Source organism: Dendrobates tinctorius, unplaced genomic scaffold (genome assembly GCF_039654945.1).
Source record: "Dendrobates tinctorius isolate UK_male_01 unplaced genomic scaffold, ASM3965494v1 ptg000009l, whole genome shotgun sequence".
In the NCBI taxonomy this organism is placed as follows: Eukaryota; Metazoa; Chordata; class Amphibia; order Anura; family Dendrobatidae; genus Dendrobates; species Dendrobates tinctorius.
In genome coordinates this window covers 25,284,417-25,308,449 of record NW_027361677.1, presented here as the reverse complement: position 1 = coordinate 25,308,449, position 24,033 = coordinate 25,284,417, and the positions used below count along the sequence as shown (strand labels likewise).

General features: G+C 42.3%; 1 protein-coding gene across 2 annotated transcripts in view; it reads right to left on the bottom strand.

Moving 5' to 3' along the window:
* Positions 1-24,033, bottom strand: part of CDH13 (cadherin 13) — an 834,102-nt gene that overhangs the window by 540,926 nt on the left and 269,143 nt on the right. For both annotated transcript variants that reach the window (XM_073585096.1, XM_073585102.1), the window contains one exon: positions 1,117-1,325. In XM_073585096.1, the coding sequence (XP_073441197.1) occupies positions 1,117-1,325 (209 nt within the window). The remainder of the gene's footprint in view (positions 1-1,116; positions 1,326-24,033) is intronic.

Sequence of the window (24,033 nt, the reverse complement as noted above, 5' to 3'; positions counted from 1 at the left end):
ATTGACATCATTGCTATTGAAGGGGACGGAGCTTTTGATAGTGTGAAAAGTCTTAGAGGCAAGGAGACATTTTTATTTACCTACATAAAAGGTGGAATATTTGTTATCACTTTCACAATCTCAAATTCCTGGAAATGTAATGAAGTGCTAAGAAAATGCAACACAATATATTTTACATTAATATGGAAATTTTCTCTTCTTTACTGTTTCTTCAAGAACATCATGGAAATCGACAAAATAAAAATATTGAGCAGGACGAAATACTCCAACTTATTCTAAAATAGTTTTCGCCATGTGCATTGTAACATCAGGATGTTCTGAGCAAGTAATGACTTAATTTTAATTTATAGGTGAAGGCAGGCGCCATTTAACGCAATGTTGACAGCTACGGCTCTACACTTTTCCGCCATTGTATCCAAATGATCAAATTCAGTCATGTTACATGTTCACTGGGATATCTTTCCATTAGCCTATGTACAAGTGCACAGATATTGATGGCCTGTCCTATCTTATATTGATAGCTATCCTAAAGGTAAACGAGGTAGAAGTCCCAGAAAACTCCTTTAAATACGTAAAGATCCACCACATATGATCTTCTTAAAAAAGGTTTCCAAGATGAGAAAAGTAAATAACACAAAATCTGTCCACAGTTTGAGTGTCTTTTCGAGGTGACAAAATCAATGCTGATGCTCCAGAAGAATACTCGAATGTCATAATTAAGTTATAGATGCAAAAAAGAGCATTTATTACAACACGTTTCTACTCTGAAATGGGATCTTCATCAGGCTTAAAATGCTATGAAAACTACAGATGAAGCAAATATTAACGGTAATGCTCTGGCAAGTGACAGAAATATCGTGGCATGCCTCCACGAGCTGTATAGAGCAACCAGTCATCCATTATTTATTGAAGAATTCAAGCTATGCAGTTAGGTCTGAACTTCACCACTCATGGACACGAGAAGATTTCACATTGAGAAAACCTCTTTCTTGCTCATTCTATAAATCCAACAAAGAAGCCACTAACAGGCAACCTCAGGATCCCACCCACCTCATACCTTCATACCGAGGTTGATTAGTGACGTTCACGTAGAGATCCAAGTCCTTTTTTTTTTACCTTTATTGAGTTGTGCCTTTCCTTCCTCCCCAGAATCTTGACTTCTGCCATATCATCGGAGTGAAGGGAACGAGCATTGATGAACAAAACCCGGATGTTCTGCGTCACATTTCTCAAAGCAATTAATGATCCATCAGGTTCCACTTTGAAATCTGGGTTGGAGACCTCATACTGCACGTCTTCATTACCTTGACAATCATCAAACTGCACTGTAAAAAAAAATAAAATAAAAATGTTATGTTTTATGTAAATTACACAATTCCCCGCAGCCGTTTTACACATTGGAGATCATGAATCCCATATATTCTACTATTCCTACTAACCATATATTTCAGCGGTAGAGGCAGAATACAGACGAACGGTGCTTACGTTTATTTCCTAGTTTGTCCATGGAAGACAGAACTCGGAATCTAAGCTCTTCTAATACTTTGCATTTCTATGGCGGCAATTACCAGACTTACTTATCCATATCTGATCCCGTCTGTTCCTCATAAGGATTGTGCCTGCGCTAATTAAACAAACCAATATCTAATAATCAAATCTCAAGGCTTCTGACGGTAATTAAGGAAACTCAACAGAAAATTGCAAGGCCAATGTAAGAGTATGTTGGTTGTATATGAAGCCAACTGTTAAAACACTGTTCCACTCCCATCTGTAACCCTCAATATGAACTTGCAAGAAGGTTGTAGAGCGATATTTCTCAACAACAGTCTTCGAATACCATCTAAAGGACTTGTTTTGGAGTGGGTGACCTACTAGATGACTCCTTGTCCATATGAACCTGAGTCATAGTAGTTGGTCAGTTCTTCACACCTATCTGGATGAAACTCCATAAGCCAACTTGCCAAATCATGACCACCTTTTTAAAGTAGGTTCTTACTCAATGGCCAACTCCGCATGAACTCAGCACAAGTGCACCCCCCTCGCCTACATACACCGGTACCCAAGTGGCTTTACACCTTAAATAGCTATAGGCCAAATGTTTGGCCAACAATTATGCCTCCCTACACCCCATGTGTATGTACAGATGTTCTCAATTGGGAGAGAGGAATAATTTGCGGTTAGACTCTATTGTAGGCAGGTTATCTACTAGTTAAAAAAAAAAAACAAGGATCAGACATGTCAAATTCCAATTGCTTGATCCTTCTTCTCCTAATATCTGCAGTTGATGAAGTGTCGCAACACCACCTTACACGTTAGATGTTTGGCCAGGCTAGCAAAAATCAACAGGTTACGGGCATCCTAATCCCCATCTAATAAGGCGCCACACTAGAAAAATATTTTATTGGGGGTTTCATACAAGTGAAGAAAAAAAAAATTCAACAGGGTTGATCATGCCCAAGAGAGGGTCCTCCAGTAGAGTCACTGCCTTCTATAATAAAGGGTCCTAGCCAGAAACTTTAATATGGGCTGAAGCCAGTTTATGACACATAAAAGGGCATACTGTAGGTACCTGTCCAATGTAGCTGAACAGTGGACTTCCAATGGGCTCCTGGTAATTCAGACGCCCCCATTCTTGTCCTATGTAGCTGAAAGGTGGACTCCAGCTGGTCTCCTGGTAATTCAGACAGGCCCCACCCATTCTTGTCATATGTAGCTGAATGGCGGATCCCAGCTGGATTCCCGGTATTTAAGACGGCCCCCCCATCCTTGTCATATGTAGCTGAATGGTGGACCCCAGCTGGGATCCTGGTATTTCAGGCAGACGCCATCCTTGTCCTATGCAGCTTAATGGTGGACCCTTGCTGGGCTCCTGGTATTTCAGACAACCCCCCATCCTTGTCCTATGTAGCTGAATGGTGGACCCCAGCTGGGATCCTGGTATTTCAGACAGACGCCATCCTTGTCCTATGCAGCTGAATGGTGGACCCTTGCTGGGCTCCTGGTATTTCAGACAACCCCCCATCCTTGTCCTATGCAGCTGAATGGTGGACCCTTGCTGGGCTCATGTTATTTCAGACAACCCCCCATCCTTGTCCTATGTAGCTGAATGGTGGACCTCAGCTGGGATCCTGGTATTTCAGACAGACCCCATCCTTGTCCTATGCAGCTGAATGGTCGACCCTTGCTGGGCTCCTGCTATTTCAGACGACCCCCCATCCTTGTCCTATGTAGCTGAATGGTGGACCCCAACTGGGCTCCTGGTATTTCACACCCCATCTCTTGCCTTATAGTGGAATGAGAAGACGAGACTCTTTTTGTTGACCGGTAATACCTTCCTAGATGTAGAACACGTATGTATCTAATGATCCCGCTAATTCTCTCCCTGCACCAACGCGAGTATCATGAAAAAGCAAAGTTGAAGATTCCGGCAACTGCTGGTAAATGAATAATATATGGCACATGTTGTCGAGCAGATGGTACTTTGACAAATAAGTTAAATATCACGGCCCGAGGCAAAGACCATTGATCTAAAAAAGCATTTCAAAGATTTGCAGCACATAGTAAAGACCCCCCGAGATTACACAGCAGGTTCGATGGATGTAATAATACATGCGGATTTCTCCAGTCACACACTAATCAAAAGGGACAGAAGCGGAAAACAATTGTGACAAAGGGACCTGAGTTATTACCGCAAGTGTCCTGGCTTCTTGGCATTATTACTGTGTATGGCTCACACTATAGGGACCTTTTTAAAGGGCTGGTCCAAAATGTTAAAACCAGGTATGATTTATTCAGTAAACAGCGCCACACCTGACCATAGGTTAATTAGTGGTATTGCAGCTCAGCACTTTTCTCATTAATGGAATTAAACTTTGCAGTTGTGGTATTCTCCATATTTATTCTAAAATTATTAAAAATACCTTTTTTTTTGGTATGTAAAGAAATTTGTACTGCACGGACCAATAAATGAGCTCGTGGCCTATTAGTCACCTATCCATACAATTTATGATTGCCAGGACTCCCCCCAGTCATGCGAGTTAAGGTCCCCATGCCTACCACTTTACATCAAATGACAGTATCATATGGGCATTACCGCTCAAATGAAAGGGTTATCACCGTCAAGTTACCGCTTATTCATAGGTTGGTGATAATTTTCTGATAGGTGGGGGTCTGAGAACCCCGTCTGATGATGAGCAGCATCTTAATGTAGTGATGGTGGGATGTGTCCACCAACATTTTGGATGGATGGATGAATAGATACACAGTTAGATGGATGGGTAGATGGATACATATAGTGGGTGGATGGATGGATGGGTAGATAGGTAGATGGATATATAGTGGATGGATGGGTAGGTGGATGGATAGATGGATACATAGTGGATGGATGGATGAATGGATGGATGGATGGGTAGGTGGATAGGTAGGTTGATGGATAGATGGATACATAGTGGATGGATGGGTAGGTGGATGGATGGGTAGGTGGATGGATAGATGGATACATAGTGGATGGATGGATGGATGGATGGGTAGGTGGATGGATGGGTAGGTGGATGGATAGATGGATACATAGTGGATGGATGGATGGATGGATGGATGGGTAGGTGGATGGATGGGTAGGTGGATGGTTGGATAGGTGAATGGATGAATGGGTGGGTGAAAGGATAGATAGATTGATGCATGTTTGGATGGATAGATGGATACATACAGTGGTTGGATGGATGGATGATACATACAGTGGTTGGATGGATGGATACATACAGTGGTTGGATGAATGATGGATGGATACAGTGGTTGGATGGATGGATGATATATACAGTGGTTGGATGGATGGATGGATACATACAGTGGTTGGATGATGGATAGATGGATACATACCGTGGTTGGATGGATGGATGGATATATGGATACATACAGTGGCTGGATGATGGATAGATGGATACATACCGTGGTTGGATGGATGGATGGATATATGGATACATACAGTGGCTGGATGGATGGATGGATATAGTGGTTGGATGGATGGATAGATGAACACATACAGTGGATGAATGGAGGGATACAAAGATAGATAGATGGATAGATACAGTGGATGGATGGGTAGATGGATAGATAGAGTAATAGATAAATGTGGGATTGATAGACATACAGAAAGAGCTGCAGCAATCAGACAGACAACAGCATTGTACATGAGCTGCTTTTCAGTATACTAGAGATCAAAAATCATAATTGCAGAACAACATTTTCCCAAATGTCTACATGTTCTTGCCATAATAAAATGGATAAGAGCCTCCCCCCGCTGTGTCCGTGGGCTGATAGTACAGCTGGGGAGAATTGGGGTGGGAGGCAGATAATAGGAAGTGTCTTACTTGCCAAAATGTCACCAACACGTACAGTATAAGTGTATAGGGCGACTTTTGCTTTGAAACAATACCCTAACTTGAGAAAATGGTGCAGCATCAACCTAATTTTTTTTCTCTTATGAATCTAAAATGAAATTTAAAGCATCATTGCAAACAGTCTTAACAGGTCTACTGTTCTTTGAATACAGCTCCTATGCAGACATATGCATTCCCCTGCTTTTACACTTCAGACAACCCTTTGCTGTGTAAGGCTTTTATTATCCCACGAGCTCTGAACTTGCAGCTCCTCGAGCTGTTTGATCAAGGAAAACTGGCCTTGAAAAAGATTGAAAAGTAATGTAGAAATAAAACACAAATACAGTAACTCTTTCACGTAAACTGTATATTTTAGAGAGGAGTAACTTTCTAAAATTTGATTTGTCAAATTTGTTTGAATTCGGCTGGAAAATTCAATTTGCAGCAAATTTATTCAATATGAATTGAATAGAAGGTAAAACAACTTGTTATTCTCGGAGTTCTTTCTAGACATCATAAATGGAGGGGTTGAAAAGCAAAATAAATTATACTTGGTTCACCCTTTACCTGCCCTGGTGCTGCAGCTCCCCACCCCATGAACCACTAGCGCGTTTTTTTATCCCTTTGGCTCTGGTCTTCTCTTCCGCTGTCTATTTTTCTGCACATTCATCGCTCATTAAGCCTCACACGATGTCATGATGTCACTTAAGGCATAGTCAGCTCTAATGGCGGCAAATACAGAAGAGAAGATCAGGGAGGAAGCGAGTGCTGAACCGGGTCGGGAGCTCGACAGTTGAGGGGCGAGCCATTTTGCTTCATTCAATTTGATTGCAAAATCTTTGGGGTTTGGATAATCCGAATGTGTCCTTGCCACAATCAAGATCCGGGGCATTTTGTCACAGGTAATGACAGGACAATGATGTCACCACCTTCACAAGTGGGCGTCACATGCATGATTTAATTAGCAGCCTATCCATTAGTGACCTGTAAAAGAACATCATTATTGTGTTTAATCAGGATTACAACTGCGACCGATCACAAGGACAGTTATTGAGCGCTCGCTCCTTATTGATGCGCTCTCTAAGCGATTCATTTGCATAGTTTGGACAATATAAATAATCATCTTCAACTTTTGCATAATAGAAAAGTGGTGACTTTCTAGAGCAAAGCAACAAATCCCAGCATGTTATTGCACTACAAAAAAAATTATGTCATTATATTTTGGCATACACATTTTTAGTATTGGACTTTAAGCAGGGTGCAGCTCTTAAATGTCATGTATTTGTACATGCAAATATTTCTACATGTTTAAAGGAGGATTTTACAGTTTTTAGAAAAACTAAACATTTAGAAAAATTCCATTTAGGTTTTGGCACATTACAATGCCTATATATGCCTGAAGAGCAACTATGTATATTATCGAAGCCCCACCCCTGAGTAAGAGGTGGGAGGAGATAGAAATAGGTAAGAGGAGGAAGAGAGAAATTAAATGACGGGGATTCAAAAAACTGAGGGGCAGAAGTATCAGATACACTTGGGTCCTGGTGTTTGAGGTGGCTGTAAGGTCTCTCTAACTCTTAAGGAGATACCAGTATCATAAATGGTAATTGAGGAGGGTGCTCTGGAGATAAAGAGTTCTAATGCAGAGGGGAGATAGTAGAAGTGAGGTTGTGCTTGCTTCTCCAACATTTTGCAAATTTTGAGCAATAAACCAAAGTTATCTTATATTAGGCTCTAGTGGGTTGACATGTGGATCAGTGTTAACGGGATTGTCCCGTTATTTGCACAGAATAAATGCTAAACAGATCCCCATTGAATCAGAGAACGAGTTTCCCAAAGTCCCCTGTGAATGAAGTGCTAGTGTACATGTGCGACCTATACTTTAGACAGTGACTGAAACAGTAATTGATCATGCTTACTGTCCATTCATTCTTATGGGAGTGCCAAAGACGGGCCGAACGTAGCGCTCAACAACTTCTGGCAGTACCATTAAAATTGGAGTGTCAGTGCGCATGATTGACTGCCACTTCATTCACACAGGGCTCTGGTCTTAGGATCAGTGGGGGTCCCAACAATCGGACCTCCCAACAATCGGGATATTATCACATAATTTTTTAAACTTGAGAATGACCCCTCTCTTGCAACTGTTGTCTTATTTGTGGCTCTTAATTATTGTTACAGACTTGACGTTTGTCTGACATTTGAGTTAGAGATGAGTGAATCTTCCGAAACTCCCAAAAGAAATTGGGTCACAATTGAATTTGCCCCAAATAGATGTTTATTATGCTCCAAGTTCTCTCCAGAGCTCCGAAGCATAATAGTGGGTTGGGAAGGGGTAAATGGTGTAGTCTCCTGCCCTTGCATGTTCTGCCACCGCAGAATCCATGCCAAACCTCCACTTGCTTCGGATTAGTCTTTGGATCTATTTATAGTCCAGATCTTTATATGCTGACTTGTCCTCACATGGTTATATGGGGGTGCAAAGACGTTCAGGTGGCCACATGCGATGCCAAGCACGCCATTAACGTTAACATTGTGTGTACTCACTTGTACTCTTGAGGCATGGCCAGCGCCAAAACATCCACACCAAAGACCAATCTGAAGACCTATCTAAATCGAGCAAAGGACTAGCCAGAGTGCTGCATCAGAACAGGTGAGAGGTGGACCTAAAACATGCAAGTATAATTTTTTTCCCACATCTTCCCACCCTTCAAAAGAATCCAGCGAAATTGCTACAATTTTGCCAAATTTGTGAGAATTGAATTGGGGAAATAATTTTTGATTCTGACAAAAATCGACTTTGTTGGTGGAAATTTGTAATTATTTTGATTTGTTATGAATTGTTTTGCTCATGTTTAATCAGGGGGTCGCCTAGGGATTTTAATATTACCCCACATAAATTTACTACGAGAGAAAAATGGAGAATTCATAACACCTATAAAACGTCTCCCTAACTTGTATCGGTAATTCCGTAGGATGGTTGCGGAGGACACATCTTCTTCCATTTAGGGCTTTCTCTTTATTTATTTTGCAGCCAATTTCTGTTTACCACTGACCGTCAAATTGGCGTCATTACAGTGTTTAATCAGCCATATGGCGCACAACCGTGTCCACGTATGAGAACAGCGGGGAGATACATGTTGGGTATGTGCTTTTGTCTAGGACAGGCAATTTGTAACACTAATTATATCGTTGTTTCCTGTGACCACAGACAGTGCACTCAGAGGAGCGGCGAATACAATTAACATGTCCATGTGATTACTAATGCTTAATACGTTTCTTCTGCAGTCTTACATTGGGTCACCTTGTCATATAAAACCTTCAAATGTTTCCACAATATATACCAAGGAATATTATCCGTCTACTTGACGGCCACATTGAAGATGAGGTCTACCCCAAGTGTTGTACTTGGTCAAAAAGAAAAATGGGGTTGTGGCACACATGCATAGCTGATGCTCAAGTCTTCTTATGGCCCGTCTTCGAGATAAGTTGGGTCCAGCCACCAAACTCCCAATGATCAGCAAATTATCCCCTAACTTAAGCAGACCAGGGCATTACAAATTGATTAGTTTTGGACTCATTGCAGTGCCCATGAAGAGGTAAGTTGGACATGCATTTTTGATAGTTGTCAATCAAATGCCCGTTTGGCCAACAACTATTCCTAATGAACCCCTTGAACGCATGCATGCTCAGTTTAGCTTAGAGGGTATGTGTTCTCACAAGGAGGAATGGAAGTAAGCCACTGTCAGACATCTATCTATCTTGATGATCTTTTTCTGTCCCAATGTAGGGCAAAAGAGCATCCAACACATATTGGTTAGTTGGTCTATTCATGTTTGGAGGATTTGGCTAACACAAATCTAAATTGTATGTGTTCAAGTTCTACACACTCAGCAAGGTGATGATCTTGAGTTGGGACTGCGTTCTATTCATCCTATAGTAATTGCATGAGTGTGAGATAACCTAAGGCTATTTCAGTGATAAGTATAGCGTGGCACTACTACAAGGTGCACAAGTAGGTTACCCAGACCCAAATGAATAATAAAGTAACTTGGCACTCAACTTGAATGGTCCTTTTTTTGAAAAAGATTTTTATTGTGTGCAGTCTTAGAAACGTTTCGGCCCACAACAGGCCTTCGTCAGTCTGCCGACTGCAGTCACAATGTGGTGGCTAAATGTAAATCCACGAGAAAGAGAATGGTTTCATTTATATTAATTCCTGCTATAAAGAATGATGCAGGTGTGCACTATGCACTCACTTGATTTTGTTGCGTGCTGTGCTGGTAAACCAGCCAAACATAATATGAGTCGGGTTTGGTGTAGTATCTAACTCCTTAGGTTCAGATTGGATTCATACAAATGTTAAATGCTTGGCCTGTTAAATTTTTCCTTATAATGCTCTTTGTTCCTGCAGTCCCACAAGGAATTTTAGTTTAAGAGCACATAGCTTTATACACCTAACGCCTGCCTTCTCATGCCCCATATGGGCCTTAAAACAAAGAGCCTTATAAGGAAAAATTTAGCAGGCCAAGCATTTAACATTTGTATGAATCCAATCTGAACCTAAGGAGTTAGATACTACACCAAACCCGACTCATTATGTTTGGCTGGTTTACCAGCACAGCACGCAACAACATCAAGTGAGTGCATAGTGCACACCTGCATCATTCTTTATAGCAGGAATTAATATAAATGAAACCATTCTCTTTCTCGTGGATTTACATTTAGCCACCACACTGCAACTGCAGTCGGCAGACTGACGAAGGCCTGTTGTGGGCCGAAACGTTTCTAAGACTGCACACAATAAAAATCTTTTTCAAAAAAAGGACCATTCAAGTTGAGTGCCAAGTTACTTTATTATTCACTAAGGCTATTTTAGGACATTTCCACTTGAAAAAAAAAAATAAAATTCCACTCTTGTAAGATGAGTTAATTCATTGGTCTTCTAAAATGGGCAACTCCATTGCTTGCCTGACCTAGGTACAATTTGCTATGTACAAAACTGGTTACATCTACGTTGTAGGTTCCATTTGTAATGGTCAGCCGGGTCTATCGTAAGGTTGACACCTGTGCAGTGCAATGACTTACAATAGAGTCCACTTGACTTTTGATGCGTTATCCATCATTTTGGTGGGAATCACAGTGTTGATAGAGGCAGCAGTAATCTAAAGGATTATTTGTACCGCGGATGTCAGTCATGGTTTTGGTGCATTGAACATTGTTTTGGATGGGAACCATAATGTTGTTTGGAGGCAACAACAATCTACCGGCTCCGTCATAGAACAGACATCAATTAGACCCAATGACTCTTTGGCTTATAATAGATTTAACTGGGTTTTTGTTTTTTCATTATTCATCATTTTGTTGGGAACTATTGAGGTACAATGACTTTCAAAAGAGTCTACAGAGGTTTTGTGGATAATCCATCATTTTGACCAGAACTATAGTGTTGTTGGAATCTGCAACGATCTACCGGATCTGTCATACAGCTGATAACAATGGCGTGCAATGACTTACACTAGAGTCCACTTTGGTTTTGTTGTATTGCCTATCATTTTCATAGAAATCATTGGGTTGATGAAGGAAGCTACTACCTGCCAGATCTTTTGTACGGCTTATTCCAATTGCACCCAATGACCCTTTGACTTCCAAGATTTTGCTGCATTGTCCATCATTTTATAGGAACCATAGTATTGAACGTGTCAGTATACTGACAGATAACCCTATATGGATAGTAAAAATTATTTATTTAGGTGTTGTCCATCATTTGGTTGAGAACCATAGTCTTTATTGGAAGAAGTAAAGATCTACCAGACCTGTCGTCTGGCTGATACCAATAGAAATCAATGACTTACAATAGAGTCCACATGGGTTTTGTTACATTGTCCATCATTTTGAAGGGAACCATTGGGTTGATGGAGGCAGCAACGATCTACTGGATCTTTTGTATGGCTGATACCAATTGCACCCAGTGACCCTGAGAGTTTATCAAGGTTTTGTTGTACTGTCCATCTTTTTATGGGAAACATTAGTATGACACAATGCACTGAACCAGGAATAGATCTGACTACTGCCAGATAAACCTATAGAGATAGAATACATCACAACCTTTCTCTATCGTTCACATTTCTTCCCAGAAATCTTAAAAAATTGTTGTGGTAAAACATCAGCAATGCCGCCTCCCATGGGACCCTCCCGAGTAAATAAATCGTCATGTGTAAGTGTAAAAATGAGCAGAGAAACAACTGCTGTCAAGAAATGACTCGAGCTTTCATATGAGAAAAATTGAAATTGCAAGAGCCGCTTCCGAATTAGTGTAAAGTAACACATTAATTGAAGATCTTCTCTCATTTAACCAATTAGCTGTGGGTCACTGTCTTTTTAACAAGCTCACAATTAAAACAATTTGTCTTTGAGGTCTGTTATACCGAGTGGAATCTGTCAGTTCTCTTGCGGTCTTCATTGCTTTTCATTAGCGAGTTTCTCCCTTTACTATATTACAACAAAGAGTCATCAAGCTCGATGAGAAAAATGGAAATAATGAAATTTTACAGGGATATATATGAAAGAAATTGGACCAGAGCCCACAATTAGCTACAGGAAAGTTAAAGTAGTTATATAGCTCCTCTTACTTCTTCATTAGGAGGTAGGAGGTGTAGCCAATTTCCAGGTCTTGTGCATACCCAGAAGATAGAATCCACTTCGGTGAAGAGGATTCACAAGACCACAGGTCAAGGTGGACACATAGACTCAGGTCACTAGCACATGAAATTAATAGGACCCGGATGACTAGTTATGCTGGATGGATGACAGACCAACAGACAGAAGAGGACACCCTGGAAGCTACAGAACCAGGAGAGTAGATGATGAGGACAATGGGAGGTCTCAATCAGCACAGATATAGGCGGCAAAAACGCTTAACAACCATCTTTAATAGCAGATTGTGATGCTTACAGCAAATGATGGGTGAACCTACAAAAAGCTAGCGAATGGTTAATCAGCAGATCAGAGAGTTTCTAGATATTACTGGAGTTTGCAAAGATAAGTTCAGTGTAGTGATTAGTATCTAAATGTTAGTTCATAGGGCTTACTGCAAGCGATAGGATAATCAGCTGCTCTGGTGGAGCCTTAGGTGCAAGACACTTAGACACAGGGGTGTGTCCTATTGGACCTTAAGAGGCATAGGGAGATGAGGTCACCGACATGCCAGACAACTCATAAAACCCAACGTGGAGAACAGCAAAGGGTGCCAACCATAGGGGACGAGAGCAGAAACTGGCCCAGCTAAGACAGGTGGCACAACGACGGTAGACTTGCTGATGGACGCCATGCAAGCAGCCTAACGTAGATGCAACAGGTGCAGAACAAGCTCTTAAAGTCTGAATCACTGAAAATAATGCTGACTCCTTTTAGGAAAAGGCATTGTTTTCTCTATTCTTGAGTGTTTTATATACATTGAGATGGTTTCCAGATTTATATAGAAGGGTATGATGTATGCCACTATTTAGATACAGGAAAGATATATATCTTTGTGCCGTGTTAGCCAGTAGATAGAAAAATACTCAGAATTGAGAGTCCTCAGTGGTTGATACCTTTTAATGGCTAACTGAAAAGATGGTAACACATTGCAAGCTTTCGAGACTACTCAGGTCTCTTCATCAGGCATAGACTAATACAAAATCTGAAGAGTCACATATTTATACACAACACAGGACAGAAAAAATGCAATAGATAAGACAAGTGACGTGAAGCAGAACTATCATTATGCGGGAGTGATAGACAGTTATGGCCATAAATATTGGACCTTTTCATAGATAAGGAGTGAAAGTTTTACTGTCTTCTGATTGGGGTCTGGTTCTGTGTTGTGATGCCCCCACAAGGTCTTAGGAGCAAATTCCTTAATTGATGTAAAACGACAAATCCATGCGAAACATTCATTCCAGCATTGAATGTGTCAAAGGTCGTCATGAATTTGTACTCACAGACTTTTCTGTCTCATTGAGATGTGGAGTTACCTTTCAATACCAGTAATTTCATATCCATGGTGCTGTGATCAGGCATACAAAAATGTTTTGCCACAGGTAGATCCATTCTTTTTTCTCTTATTTGGTGGAGATAAGAATTCATCCTTGTTCTTAGTTTTTGCCCGGTCTCCCCCACATACAGACCCCCAGTTGGACATTTAGTACAAATAATTAAGTACACCACATTAGATGTAATGCAGCTGAAAGTACCTGGGACCTTGTAGTCCTGATGTGAGTTGGGGATCTTTATCTTGTCCGTGGTCATTATAAATGTACAGGTTTTCCATTTTTTCTGGTTGCAAGGAAAGGTTCCTGCAGCTGTTGGAGAGGACAGGGAGCTTCTGACAATGATGCTTCTTAGATTTGGGGGCTGCCTAAAGCACAGCAGTGGGGGGTCTGGAAAAATGGATTGTAATCGGGCATCTTTTTGTAGTAAAGGTTGTAGTTTCCGTGCAGCGGGCCATTTTTTCCTTGTTGGTGTCCCGCTGGCGCCGACTAGCGACGCATGGACGCAGGCAGAAATCATCGTCATCGCTGCAGTGTGACAGATAAGGGCGGCTGTCGATGGATCGCTTATCGCTGCTGCATAGCTGGTGAGATCTGCCTGTTTGGCAGCTCACTAGCGATGCACCAGCGATCCTGATTGGGTCGTATCGTTGTCGGGATCGCTGGTGCATCGCTAAATGTAACGGGACCCTATGTCTGCTATACAGCCTGTAGGACATTGCTGTATCTTGTTTGCTATGTTTATCTTATAGGTGTCCCAAGAAGAAAAGAGGCAACAGTGTAAAAAAAAAAAAAAAAAAGTCTCTCAAAAGGTGGAAGCCACTTGGACCTTGATGGTTGAGTACACAGATAAAAAATGAAGCACTGCATAATAGACGGAAGTGTTCCTTTATCCACACATCATTACTCAGATCTTTTTCTGAAAAAGTCACTAGCAGGAGTAGAAAAGTTTCAACGATTAGTGAATATAAGAACACTTTTCCCTATTTCCGAGTTGGGTACTTCTTTTAGGCTTGAAAGAGTTCACATCTCACGTTCGCAAGAAAGAGAAGACAGAAGAAATCAGACAAAAATCAAAAGGAACCTTCTTTTCTAGGAGAGATTAGCGTACGTTGGAGGATTAGGGAACGTGCATAATGAGTTTTTTTCATGTGTTTTTGAGTAATTTTTCAGAAGATGATCCGCTTCAAAAAGACTCCTCAAAAAACTCTGTGGGCACTTAGAAAAGTCCTTCACCATGGCTTTGCATAACTTAGCATGAACCACCAAGAGTGCAGTCAAATTTTGGTTTTTGAAACCAACACTTCTATGTAAAACCCATAGACTCATACCACATGGCTTCTTTGGTTTTGGGGCACTCAACGTTGGAAAGAAAGGACTAAATATACTGTGACCTTCTACTTGGACGAGTAGCAAATTTTGTACTTTGAAGCTCCACAACCTTCTCTCTTTCCAACCTCTTCTTCACCGCAAGTCATAAAACCTTACAGCTCAAGCCAGATATTCTTAAATTCTATAATGTTCAAGAAATTAACGACCCAGTGTACAGTAAATCCAACAATAAAACCCCCGTCTTTTCCTTTCTAAAAAACCCTACGAGGACTTTATTTAATGGCTAATGCTTATTGATTGGCAGCAGGATGGCTGTCGGTGGTCTCACCGTAATGACCGTCAATAACCATTTGCAGCTCCGTAGGAGATGATCATTGTCCTCAAATGCCTAAATTAACTTGATGAAAGCGAAACATCGGCGGTCTATCACTTCTCGTCATCGAATTTATGACACCATCTCGGTCGTAGACCTTTCTTGTCTTCGAATGATTAAAAGGTTGACTAACGGTAACAAAAATGGAGTCAATCTCACATCATGATATCGACTTGGCTAGAAACGCGTCGGTTGAACAATATCGTTAAAAAGGATCATGATGTCATCTAGGCCAAAGACAGGCGATCCTCCGGCAACTGCTTCCACATCAAATGGGGGTTTCTTTTAAAACTTGCCATAAAAGGTGGAGAGAGTAGGGTTCTCTGGCATCGTCTACAAAGAGACTGCCGCAGGGGCCAGTAAGTAGTGTCAGGCAGGAGCATTTATCAGGAGTTGGGTTTTAGTTTTTTCCAATGCGGGAAGAAGCTTGTCAGATCAATAAAGTTTTTTATTTTCGCTCTCTCTCTTCGCATATTAATAAGGCTGTAGCTAGCGAGCGTGTGCCTAAGAAATAAGCGAAGAAATAGTTTTTATGTTAATTAACTGGCGCGTTTCGCATTCCTGCTGTTGCTTTGTTAATTTACAGGTTGTGGAGAAACGGAGGTTGCAGCTCGATAAAATGGTATTTAAAGAGCGGGAAGGCAAATCGGCACCAGGGTTAGACATGTAGAAAAAAAGACAAAAAAGAAAAGAAAAATCAGAGTTATGCTCGAAGATCGGCACGCACGGATCATAAATCGGAGAGACAAACAAAGAACGCTTCATAAAAGCAGAAGGAGTATTTGGACTCAGAATTGCTTTGGGCCAAAGTGACTCAATTCATTTAGAAGAAGAAGCTCAGTATTATTTTTACTGATTTTTACCTTACTTAGAGATAACATAAAAAGTAATTTATAGACTAGAGAAAAGTCATAGCAGCCAGTATATATCGAGGAGGCTGGCAAGTTCGTTAAAGGGAATATAGAGGGTTAGAAAAAGATAACCGCTTTTTTTTCTATTTTTTACAAAAACAGCGCCATCCATGTCTAGTGGTTGTGTGTGGTATTGCAGCTCAGCTCCATTAACTTCAATAGAATGGTATGTCAAGCACCAGATACAACACATGGATAGGTATAACGTTGTTTTAAAGGGGTTGTCCACTATTTGACAACTCCTTTTTAAATGCCAACGTGCCCCCCCCCAAAAAAAAAAATTCTCACGTCCTTGACTAGAGCTGTCCCAGCAATATCAGCACTGTGTCCCCAGTGCTCACGTAACATTTCATGAGCACTGCAGCCGATCGATTCTACCTGATGGAAGTTTGAAGGCTGCCACTAATCAGTGGCTGCTCATTGTTTTGTTGGCACTTTAGCCTATCAGCAGCCTCTGCTCAGCTGCAGCCTTCACACTTCCTCTAACAGGAAACGATAGGCTGCAGAGCTCACATGACAGTGTCATGTGAGCACAGGGAACACATTGCCGACATTGCTGGAATGGCACGGGTCTAGAAGAAAGGTATGTTTTTTTCAGCTTTTTTTTTCTTTAATTTGGGACACATCCAGAGCCAAAATTGTGACTATTTAAAAAGTTGTAAATAATAAATCTGCCAAAAACACCTAGTTTACAAAAACCACACCCAAAAAACAGAGCTGTGGAAGACCATAGAGATGAGCGAGTCGATTCACAGGAATCATGGCCCAACGGCCACGACGATATGGTGTGGCTGCCGGATGAGAGCCCTGGAAATTGACTCCTACCTACCCCCATTGCCAGCTCTCTTTTTTTAAATTATCCAACCTAGTTATTTATGCCACAATGATGTCATTACACCAGGCCAACTAATCAAACTAGAAGCCGCGGATGTCAATAAGTAGGAGGCAGTTCATAAGGCCTCAGTATGGCAACCATGGAGTCCTTCAAATTGAATCAATCATCTCAAGAAAATACACTTTAAAAGAGGTGCCACTTGGAAGAATTTGGCACAAAACAAAAAACAATCTAAAAAATAGGAAGAAAAAGACAAAAAATAGGTACAAATGCCATAATGAATTGAGTCCTAACTCTGCAGAGGATAGCTTCTATCAAGACAAAGTGGATGAGTCACCATAACTGCTGCACCACCCAGATGACTAGTCAGAGCAGCACCACCAAGATGACTAGTCACCACTGCGGCACTGCCCAGATGACTAGTCATAGCAGCACCACCCAGGTGACTAGTCACCACTGCGGCACTGCCCAGATGACTAGTCAGAGCAGCACCACCCAGGTGACTAGTCACCACTGCGGCACTGCCCAGATGACTAGTCAGAGCAGCAACACCCAGGTGACTAGTCACCACTGCGGCACTGCCCAGATGACTAGTCAGAGCAGCACCACCCAGGTGACTAGTCACCACTGCGGCACTGCCCAGATGACTAGTCAGAGCAGCACCACCCAGGTGACTAGTCACCACTGCGGCACTGCCCAGATGACTAGTCAGAGCAGCAACACCCAGGTGACTAGTCACCACTGCGGCACTGCCCAGATGACTAGTCAGAGCAGCACCACCCAGGTGACTAGTCACCACTGTGGCACTGCCCAGATGACTAGTCAGAGCAGCACCACCCAGGTGACTAGTCACCACTGCGGCACTGCCCAGATGACTAGTCAGAGCAGCAACACCCAGGTGACTAGTCACCACTGCGGCACTGCCCAGATGACTAGTCAGAGCAGCACCACCCAGGTGACTAGTCACCACTGCGGCACTGCCCAGATGACTAGTCAGAGCAGCACCACCCAGGTGACTAGTCACCACTGCGGCACTGCCCAGATGACTAGTCAGAGCAGCACCACCCAGGTGACTAGTCACCACTGCGGCACTGCCCAGATGACTAGTCAAAGCAGCACTGGCCAGAAAACTATTCACCACTGCAGCACTGCACAGCTGACTAGTCAAAGCAGCACCACACAGATAACAAGTCACCACTGCAGCACCTCTCAACTGACTAGTCACTACTGATGCACTGCCCAGATGACTAGTCACCACTAAAGCCCTGCTGCCCAGATGACTGGTTACCACTACTACAATGCCCAAATGACTAGTCAATGCAGCACCACCCAGATGACTAGTCATCACTGTAACGCCACCCAAATGACTAGTCATCACTGCAACACCACGAAGATGACTAGTCATCACTGCAGCACCAACCAGATGAAAAGTCATCACTGCGACAATACCCAGATAACTAGTCACCACTGCAACACACCCAGTTGACTAGTCTAACCATTACTGCCCAGATGACTAGTCAGAGTAGCACCACCCAGATGACTAGTCAGAGCATCATCCAGTGGCTTTTCAAAGGGGCTTTCCATCTCTAAATATTTACTGAAATATTTGTTACCTGTACCCCCAGCTGTTTTTGTTTGTGCCATAGACTTCAAATTAAATTGGAGGGCGCATGCTGCGCTGATACCAAAGGAAGCAGGGGACACTTGCACTATTGACAGGTGTTGGTCCCAACAGTCATAGCCCAATGCATTGGTCACTTATCCAGTGGGGTATCAACTTAAATTCACTGCCTTGATAAAAAGCGTATTTTTGAGCCACTACTCAGACACTGAGGGTCCGGTTGTCCTTTTCGCTTGTGGCCTCCAGCAATACCATGGGTTACATTTGATATAATGTTGTTTATAATTCTGATATAAAATTGATTATTAAATATAAATATGTATTTTGGGAATTTGTGAATCCAAAAAGTTCTTACTTCAAGCTGTAAATCAATCAGTGGCTCAGCACCGCGGAGACGCTTATGCCACATGCAAAGGTCAAGCACAGAATGAAACATTATTGGTATTTTTTCTTCGGGATATTAGGCGGCTCCTTTGTCGGATACTTTGTAAAGCCATCTCTGGTTTATTGTCCTATTTTACAATGTCCTCTTATCCAATTCACATGACATTCACAGCCTCCATTATAGAAGCAAATCTTTGTGCATCTTCGGTGACATTTCATTTGAGTCTCCATGGATGTCATAAAACACTACAGAACAAAACTCACCAAGCCTATGGGAATCCAACCAAAGTTTAGCCGAGATTGCAGACTGACCTTATTGATGGACCGGTCATATATGGCATTGATCGGGGTTAATCAACCACGATCTTCCAAACAGTTGCCTCCATCCTAGAATTATGTGACTTTAGAAGCAGATCCTATGGCTCAATGGTTAAAGATGCCAAACTTCCTCTTATTTATGCCTTACGATGCAAAACTGATGACTTTCCGGCAGTGGACAGACTACAACTCACCGCATGCCCTGACCGAGTTTGGTGTATTAACAAATCTGTTGCAAAAGTAAAATATAGGACATCTGGACTTGTGCGTAAAGCAGGTCGATGACCTAAAACTAAAGCTTAAATATCAGTGATGGGGAGAAACCTTGCTTTAGGGTGACCTGGTGAATGGCTTGACTTCAACCCTATAGAGATGTTGTGGTAGGACCTGAAATGAGCAGTTGATGCATGAATACCTACCAATGTGTATGAATTCGAGAAATTCTCTGGGCCAAAGCTCTCCATTCAAGATGTAAAAGGAACCAGATACCTTTGACTGATGGGGATGTAGGAAGAATTTGTTTCTTCTGTAGAGCGGAAGAATCTATCAGGAGTGGGATATATTAGGCAGCGAGTGAACACTTAGTCTATGAAGTTGATGTATTTGAAGTAGGAAAAACAAGAAAGTGTAAGGATCTGAGCGACAGGGGCAAGGGCCAAATTGTGATGGGCCAAGGACTGAGTCAGAACATCTCCAAAATGGAAGATCTTGTGGAGTGTTCATAGTCGTTGTTGGGTGTTCCTGGTATATGGTAGGTCTTGTAGAGTGTTTCTGGTCTAGGGGGTGTTCCCAGCATACAGCGGGTCTTTGTGGGGTGCTTCTTATCTTGTAGGGTGTTACCGTGGGTCTTCATGGGTTGTGCACAGTCTTTATGGGCTGTTCCTGGTCTTTTGTGGCTTTCCTGGCTTTCTGTGGGTCTTTGTGGGTTGTTCTAATTTCTCTGAGTGTTCTCTGTTTAGGGAGGGTATTTGGCCGGTCTGTGTGGGGTGTTCCTGGTTTTGAATGGGTTTTTATGGGTTGTTCTTGGTATACGGTGGATCTTATAGAGTGTTTCCGGTCTTGTTGGGTGTTTCCAACATACGATGAGTTTTTGTTGGGCATTCCTGGTATACAGTGGGATTTATAAGGAGCTCCTGGTCCTGTGGGGTGTTGTTATGGCTTTACTACAGATGTTGTGGGGTGTTCCTAGTATACGCCAGGTTTTTGTGGGCTTGCTCCCCTTATACAGTAGGTCTTTGTGAGCCTTCTCTCTATAAGGAGGGTTTTTGTTGGATGTTCCTGATATATAGCAGGTCTTTGTGGGGCGTTTCCGGTCTTGTGGGATGTTTCCAGTAAATGAAAGGTTTTATGGGTTGTGCCCAGTATACGGCCAGTCTTGTAGGGTTTTTTCCAGTATACAGTGGTTAGTAAATGTCAAAAGTTATCCAAAAAAGTAAAACTAATGAAATAGATATAGCATGGGTGCCCAAGACTCAATTATGTTTGCGGGGTGTGAAGGCTAGCTTGTCAGTTGTAAAGGTTAATGCTGGGTATGGGGAAAATGTGTTAGAATATGCAGAGTATCGCAGCTATAATAGAATGGTGGCAAAGCATTGCAGCAATGATAGAAAGGCAGCAGACCATTGCAGCAATTATAGAAAGGTGGCAGGGCATCTCAACTATGATAGAAAGGTTGCAGAGCATCGCAGCAATGATAGAAAGGTGGCAGAGCATTGCAGCTATTATAGAAAGGAGGCAGAGCATTGCAGCTATTATAGAAAGGAGGCAGAGCATCACAGCTATGATAGAAAGATGTCAGAGCATGGAAGCTATGATAAAAAGGTGGCAGATCATGGCAGCTATGATAGAAAGGAGGCAGAGCATCGCAGCTATGATAGAAAGGTGACAGACCATCCCAGCTATGATAGAAAGGTGGCAGAGCATTGCAGCTATGAAAGAAAGTTGGCAGAGCTTCGCAGCAATGATAGAAAGGTGGAAGAGCTTCGCAGCAATGATAGAAAGGTGGAAGAGCATCTCAGCTATGATAGAAAGGTTGAAGAGCATAGCAGCTATGATAGAAAGGAGGCAGAGCATCGCAGCTATGATAGAAAGGTGACAGACCATCCCAGCTATGATAGAAAGGTGGCAGAGCATTGCAGCTATGATAGAAAGTTGGCAGAGCTTTGCAGCAATGATAGAAAGGTGGAAGAACATCTCAGCTATGATAGAAAGGTTGAAGAGCATAGCAGCTATGATAGAAAGGAAACAGAGCATCGCAGCTATGAAAGAAAGGTGACAGACCATCCCAGCTATGATAGAAAGGTGGCAGAGCATTGCAGCTATGATAGAAAGTTGGCAGAGCTTTGCAGCAATTATAGAAAGGTGGAAGAGCATCTCAGCTATGATAGAAAGGTTGAAGAGCATAGCAGCTATGATAGAAAGGTTGCAGAGCATCGCAGCAATGATAGAAAGGTGGCAGAGCATCGCAGCTATTATAGAAAGTTGGCAGAGCTTCGCAGCAATGATAGAAAGGTGGAAGAGCATCTCAGCTATGATAGAAAGGTTGAAGAGCATAGCAGCAATGATAGAAAGGTGGAAGAGCATAGCAGCTATGATAGAAAGGTGGCAGAGCATTGCAGCAATGATAGGGAGGCAGCAAAGCATCACAGCTATGATAGAAAGGTGGCAGAGCATCACAACTATGATAGAAAGGTGGCAGAGCATTGCAGCTATTATAGAAAGTTGGCAGAGCTTCGCAGCAATGATAGAAAGGTGGAAGAGCATCTCAGCTATGATAGAAAGGTTGAAGAGCATAGAAGCTATGATAGAAAGGTGGCAGAGCATCGCAGCAATGATAGGGAGGAAGCAAAGCATCACAGCTATGATAGAAAGGTGGCAGAGCATCACAACTATGTTAGAAAGGTGGCAGAACACCGCAACAATGATATAAAGGTGGCAGAGCATCGTAGCTATGATAGAAAGATGGCAGAGAATTGCAGCTACTATAGAAAGGTGGCAGAGCATCGCAGCTTGATGTCTAACGGACTGAGTATCCACAGACCAGTCACATGTACCCGGTCCATCGCCAATATCCCTAGATTGGACATGTGAGCATCTGAACTGGATCACGGAGCAATGCAAGAATGCGGCTAGGTCTGGAGTCACATTTTATACCATAAGGACGGCCGGGTGCATGTGCATCACCTCCCAGGGGAAGATAAGGCACCATGATGCCATATGGGAAGAATACGTGATATATAGTTTATATGACACAGGATCTCTTATATCGGCATAGGATTATAGGCTTCTGACTATTTGCTAAACGTTATTATTTCTCCAGTAGAAACTCCCCGGCTCCCAGCGGAGTGATGTTGACACACTGCGAACGATATATCATCGGATATTAATGCACGAGCCTGAATCATTTCGGCCAGGGCTTTTGTCTGTGACTCATTCTGTAAGTAAATTAATAATGAAAGTGCTAAGAATCCATAAAATATGGCAGCGACAGCATCTGTAACAAGAAATCGTTCTGGGTGCATTATGTGCAGGAAAGTGCAAGTGCAAAGAGAGTGGATGTCTTCATCGGACATTCCATGGTCTACACTTTTAGGGTCAAAATTACCAGACGCCTTGAAAACCCCATTAAAATTATTCAGGGGGGGTCATTTTAAAAACAGGAGAATCTTAAGGTCGGGGCTTCCATTGCTTCGGCAATGCTATTGCTGCACACTATTCCCAGGGTAAAATGGGATTCATCCATAGGATCAAGTATCCCCCCATATTTTAGAAGCACATTATTTCAGGGACATATTTGAAGTTGCAAAAATAGCAGCTGCACCCAAGATCAGGTGTCAAAGGGAACTCAAAGTACAAGAGTTTAAGAGCCAAGTGGTTAGACCCCCAGCAACCTGATAACGAGGGTCCCAAAGCGCCCTTTGTGAAAGGAGCAGGAGTGTCGTTGCCTGACTATTGCTCCATTCACTTCTATGAATCTCACGTGTGACCGCCTTTCCCATAGGCAGTGAATGGGGCCATGGTAATGCATGCACACTACTGCTCCATTCACCCAGGAGCCAATCAGGATCTCACTTCTGTGATCAGTGAAGGGTTCATGTAGTCATAAGTGAATCTACATTTATCACCTATCCTGTTATTTGTAGGAAAACTCCTTTATCAAAGTTTTGGACAAAAAATAAACCCTATATCACAAAATACAACTAAATTCATAATACTGCCATAAGGTGCATAAATAATACTGCCATGGAGTGCTCAGAAATAATACCACTGTATAGAGCATGTATCACTTCTACAGCAATATTGATTGAGAAGAAGCATTTTCGGGTTGAGGTGGTAGTGGTCCATAAATGGTGATTGTGGTCTCAAATGGTGGTAGTGACCCATAAATGGTGGACGTGACCAATAAATGTTGGTAATGGTCCATAAATGTTGAGGGACCCCCTAAATGTTGGCAGTGGCCCCGTAAATGGTAGTTGTGAACCATAAATGTTGGTATTGACCTATAAAGGGTGGAAGAGGCCCATAATTGGTGGCAGAGACCCATACATTTTGGTAGTGGTCTATAAATGGTGGTGGTGGGCCATAAATGGTGATAGTGGGCCATAAATGATGGTAGAAGCTCATACACGGTGGTAGCGACCTATAAATGGTGATAGTAACCCATAAATGGTGGTAGTGGTCCATAAAAGATGGTAGAGGCCCATAAATGATGGTAGAGGTCCATACATGATGGTAGAGGCCCATAAATGGTGGTAGTGACCCATAAATGGTGGTAGTGGCCAATAAATGATGGTAGAAGCTCATACACGGTGGTAGCGACCTATAAATGGTGATAGTAACCCATAAATGGTGGTA